The following is a 5000-nucleotide window of genomic DNA, read 5'->3' as shown; positions in this document are numbered from 1 at the left end:
GTTTGTAGGGATTTTCTAATGCTGACTATTTGCTAAATTGTGATATCAGGTTTATCCAAACTTGCTACTATAGTTTAATGTTAATTGAGGCAATGTTAAATGTCACTATGTGTAGGCCTTATCATGCCATTCTATTAATGGAGGATCAGGACAGTCTTTGTTCATCTCTTCCTGAAGACTCTTCGCCGTGTCTTAAACGTTTGATTCAACTGTGTTCTCCTCTGAAGAGGTCAGCCATATGAGAATGTCTAAACATAAATAGATGAGATGGATTGGAGGATTGGAAAATGTCAATTAAAAATTAAAATGCAGTCTTTATAGCATTCATATAGTAATGTGATTTAGTCTACCGTACTGGCTCATTTTTCATAACAGAACTACCAGAGGTGATGGGCTGACTGACTGTGATGTAAGATGTAGTCTGGGCTTTCAACATTTCACTTATTTGTTGTTTTATACATTTACCTATTTGTATCTCATCTTTTACTGAATGCAGAAAGCAGTCACACAATTGGCTACTCTGTATACATAATAGTATCAACTGGTAGCAAAGCATGTTTACTGCTCAGACAAAACTCGTGTGTGTGTGTGTGTGTGTGTGTGTGTGTGTGTGTGTGTGTGTGTGTGTGTGTTTGTGTCTGTCCTTATTACGTAGTTGCTTATCTAACTCTTTAATAGTTTACAGACTTTATCAGGAGATACAGACTTGTCTCTTTGTCAGGTATCAATTAAGCAGTATTTTGTTTTGTTCAGAATAAGTATCATTATGCTAATCATCTGTTAGGTGTTTGAGTTGACAGCCCACCTTGTGTACTGGCGTAAAGCTATGACTATATATCCTCTGTCAGAAAGCAATGTTTATGTGTTGGCACCTGATGCGGATACATCCAGGCAAGAATTCTATGCTTTCAAGTTTTGTGTGTGAACACGCCGTGTATATCTGTGTCTCCTAGAATGTCAGACTTGGTGAAAGAATTTGTGCAAAAGTTTCCAGGAATGTATCTTCCTGTTTGGTTGTCACAATTCTCACTGCCTACTCCACTAGGTGAACATCAAAATCCACTAGGAGAGAGTGAAAAACAGGTGAGAAGAGTGCTTTTTGATAAGATGCATTCAACAGGTTAATTAATATAGTGTGAGATGTTTATTTAAATCTTAATGATTATGTAGGTTTGTTGTGTTACTGTCTGTTCCCCATAAGTGTGAACTTTGAAAATCTTCGATATCTTCATTGTTTTTTGGACTTTTGCAATGATCTCGATATCATTAGAAATGGCTATGTCTGGCATTTCTGTTTATCAAATTATCCAAGCCCTTCCTACAAAGGAAACAGAAGGATAATACTTGTGCATATCAAAGGCAAACGGGTGGAGCAACGGTTGTTATCCAATTATCTTGTAAGACCAAGGATCAGCAACTGGAACCATTAATTAAGTTAAGATAATTGGTGTAACATGGTCCAACTGGAGCAGTTCTTAGTGCTCTAATGAGCACACCTGGTGTGCCCTGTACTTCATTACTCACTTCCGAGTTCACACTTACGGGGAATAGACAGTAGGTAGTAAGGGGTCAGTTTCTTAGAATATTAATTAAGGTCTACATATACCTCTAAATGTAACTCTTTTCCTCTTATAAGGATATTAATCACGTGTGCTGTGCAGGTTTAAGTATTAATTGATATTAATTAATTAAATAGCTTGTCTGTTGTTTTTGCAGAATGAGAAACTTGTGCAGATGGTTGTATGGATGCTACAGCACAGATTACTCATTCAGGTATTTTGCTTGCATGAGTGGTTGTTGCTCACTCACAAACATATGTACGTGCAGCTTCACACATATGTCTACCTTGCACCAATGGGTATAAATTTAAGCGAAGTTGAAGAGTCTCTTTCACCTATGAGCATGTTGGGGTCAAGGACGACTAGCTTTGCACGTAGTAGTTTCGACTCCAGTTTTATAGACTCAGACAAATCAATGGCAGACAATGCAGGAATGTCACCGAGACAGTATCACTATCTGCGGAGATTTAGTATTGCCAGTATGAGTGATCACAGTAGTATAGCTGATGGTGACATCGGAGAGACAGAAGAGGATCCTTTGATAAACTTGGATCCAGCACTGAGAGATGCAGTGCATCAAGTCGAGGCATCAAAAGATATCAACGACCTCAAACTGTTTGCAAGGTACGTTCTGTATGCTTGTATGTGCGTTCAGTCTGACTGCTTTTATAGGATCATGAATGTTGTTCAGATTGTGTGGATATTTTGATGGAAAGTATCATCTAGAAGAAATCATGTATCGCGAGAACATCACCAGATCTCAGCTTCTAACAGTAATAGACAAATTTGGAGAAGTCCTTATAACGTGTACACACGCAGAGATGAATAAATGAAACCACGTGACACGGCTGAGTTGCAAGCGCATGCGCATTTAGTGCACTAACGGCCATATTGCCACGTAGACTGTCCGCGCAGTAGCTTGGAACATGAACGTTTTCCGCTTGTGTGGTGATTTGTCCCATTTGCTAGCTATTATTATTCTTCTAGTGAAGATTTGGAAGACCAGGTCGTGTGCTGGTGAGTGATATTCTTTGTTGTCATGAAGTTCTTCGAGCTGCATCGACACCTTGTAATTGGAATGAGTCAGACAAGACGCGTAGTGGTAGACAAGTTGTAGGAAAGGTAGTAGAGTTAGTGTAGTTGTTGATCACTGTAAAAATTGGAGAAATTTGCGAACCGGAAGTTGTCCACGTGACCTTTTTGCATCCTATTGTCAACAAATTATCGAATGGTATTGTAATGTGCAGACTAGTGGGTGTAGAATGAGTCGTTAGTTGTTGGTTCAAGTAGTTGGTAAGACTACAATGGTTCTAGCATTTATGTTAATTGCTTGATATTTGGGTGGTAATAGATGCATGTGGTAAACTGAAATTTTCTTACAATTGAAATACCTGGAAACGAAGCAAAGATCAAAACTGCGTTTTAAAAAATTATAATATGTAGAATAACGCACAGTTATGCTATAATATTGTATTTTATGAATTTGTGTGTGTGTGTGTGTGTGTGTGTGTGTGTGTGTGTGTGTGTGTGTGTGTGTGTGTGTGTGTGTGTGTGTGTGTGTGTGTGTTGATATGGAAATGATGCATCAGTAAGTATTGATAGATAAATTAATTAATAGACTTATAGATATAGTTTCATTGTTCTATTGAAAGCAGTTGACCGGTGACTGGGTATTCTTTGTGTTTAAAGGGATTTCTGGCAAGAGTCAAGTGTTGTTTGCACTAGTATTCACTACTCGTTATGTTGATCTTGTGATATCGTTTGTGTCTATCTACAACACCGTCATGAAAATCATCTTTATTGTGACAAGCTATGCAACTATCTTCCTTGTTTATGTCAAATTCAAGGCGACATATGATTCAAATCATGACACGTTTAGAGCTGAGTTCTTGGTTGTGCCGTGTGCCGGTTTGGCTTTCTTGGTGAACCATGAATTCAGTGCAGTTGAGGTAGATGTTTTATGGGAAATCCGATTGATTACATAGCATGTCTCTTTACAGCTTGGTGGTCGTGTGTGTGTGTGTGTGTGTGTGTGTGTGTGTGTGTGTGTGTGTGTGTGTGCGTGCGTGCATGTGTTTGTGTGTGTGTGTGGTGTGTGTGTGTGTGTGTGTGTGTGTGTGTGTGTGTGGTGTGTGCACGCACGTGTGTGTGAGTGTGTGTGTGTGTGCATGGATGAATTTCCTATTATCTTGACTTGTTTAGATATTATGGACATTTTCTATCTACATGGAGTCGCTTGCTATTCTTCCTCAACTTTTCATGATCTCAAAGACAGGCCAGGCTGAGACCATTACCAGCCACTACCTTTTCGCTCTCGGTCTTTATCGTGGTCTCTACTTAGTAAACTGGATCTTTCGCTATTACACTGAAGGATTCTTTGATCTAATTGCCATCGTTGCTGGTGCAGTGCAGACAGTCTTCTATTGTGATTTCTTTTATCTCTACATCACAAAAGGTATTTACTTCTAACGTGCAGGCATTTGTACATTTCGAAATGTTTTTCTTGTTTAGTTCTGAAAGGTCAGAAGCTGCAGCTTCCGGCATAATTACTTTTTCTCCAGTCTCAACATGCAGCTGTGTCAGTTGGCTATTGGCTGGATTATCCATGGCAGGTTGTATAGTGATGGTGACACTTTGACTAGTATAGCGTATCTTGTATATGTTGGTCTGTTACCATGTGGTGTGAGACTGTTGCCGAAATAAATTAGTATCGATTTGGATTGGAGGTTATTGAGTGGTCATATGCATTACCAGTAAGAACATACTCTAGTGACAGACTTGCTTGCTTGTATTGCATTCTACGTAGTGTTGGGTGATTGTTTTAATTGACTCGATTCTGAAATTGTTGCTACTGTCGTTACACAAATGGTCATATGATTGAGATTACAAACGCATCCTGGCCGGCATGCATACGGGAATGTAATATCCGGGCACGTGATCCATAGCCAATTGATTTAAATTGAGCAATGAGGTCTCTTCGTAAACGAAAGAATGATGTTGATGCTCAGAAAAGAGCTGCTAGTGAGTTGAGGCGGCGTTTAAAAATGATTGTCAAGAAGGAAAGCGTGACGAGAACGGAAGGAGAACTAGAACTTCTCGCTCAATGGCCAGCAATCGTCAATGAAATCGAGCACGGCATGGAATTGTTTCAGAGAAGTAAACAACGTAAGTTAGAGGTAAGTCGATTGTCTCAAGAAGAGATCCTGTATGCTACATACGGGTAATTTGACCTCATCCACTCCAGGTGCTGGACGACCCTGAAGTGATTGACAAGAAATGCAGTGAGTTAGCGGAAGCATTTAGGCAATCCAAATCGATTGTAGTGTACACAGGGGCTGGAATTAGCACTGTAAGCATTTTGTTTATCAAAATTAATTAATATTTGATATCACGTGACTTTATGCATTTTTAGGCTGCTGCCATTCCTGACTATCGGTAACA

At 39.4% G+C, this 5000-nt stretch overlaps 3 protein-coding genes across 5 annotated transcripts in view; all 3 read left to right on the top strand.

Annotated features, from left to right (window-relative positions):
* Positions 1–2392, top strand: part of LOC134184870 (GATOR1 complex protein NPRL3-like) — a 5998-nt gene extending 3606 nt beyond the window's left edge. For all 3 annotated transcript variants that reach the window (XM_062652632.1, XM_062652634.1, XM_062652631.1), the window contains 8 exons: positions 9–49; positions 116–229; positions 679–721; positions 785–891; positions 954–1083; positions 1717–1773; positions 1828–2183; positions 2251–2392. In XM_062652632.1, coding sequence (XP_062508616.1) covers positions 9–49; positions 116–229; positions 679–721; positions 785–891; positions 954–1083; positions 1717–1773; positions 1828–2183; positions 2251–2392 — 990 coding nt within the window. The remainder of the gene's footprint in view (positions 1–8; positions 50–115; positions 230–678; positions 722–784; positions 892–953; positions 1084–1716; positions 1774–1827; positions 2184–2250) is intronic.
* A 26-nt stretch (positions 2393–2418) lies between these two features.
* LOC134184872 (ER lumen protein-retaining receptor 2-like) lies at positions 2419–4279 on the top strand. Its single transcript, XM_062652636.1, has 4 exons — positions 2419–2576; positions 3249–3508; positions 3762–4014; positions 4071–4279. Exons 1-4 carry the CDS (start codon positions 2486–2488, stop codon positions 4103–4105), a joined length of 639 nt encoding a protein of 212 aa, XP_062508620.1. The 5' UTR covers positions 2419–2485; the 3' UTR covers positions 4106–4279.
* A 242-nt stretch (positions 4280–4521) lies between these two features.
* Positions 4522–5000, top strand: part of LOC134184871 (NAD-dependent protein deacetylase sirtuin-7-like) — a 2373-nt gene continuing 1894 nt past the window's right edge. The window contains exons 1-3 of the mRNA XM_062652635.1: positions 4522–4735; positions 4804–4908; positions 4972–4994. Of these exons, the coding sequence (XP_062508619.1) occupies positions 4526–4735; positions 4804–4908; positions 4972–4994 (338 nt within the window). The 5' untranslated portion in view covers positions 4522–4525. The remainder of the gene's footprint in view (positions 4736–4803; positions 4909–4971; positions 4995–5000) is intronic.

This window comes from Corticium candelabrum, chromosome 9 (genome assembly GCF_963422355.1).
Source record: "Corticium candelabrum chromosome 9, ooCorCand1.1, whole genome shotgun sequence".
Taxonomy (NCBI): domain Eukaryota; kingdom Metazoa; phylum Porifera; class Homoscleromorpha; order Homosclerophorida; family Plakinidae; genus Corticium; species Corticium candelabrum.
The sequence above is the reverse complement of the archived record's forward strand: the minus strand, read 5'-3'. Positions and strand labels throughout refer to the sequence as shown.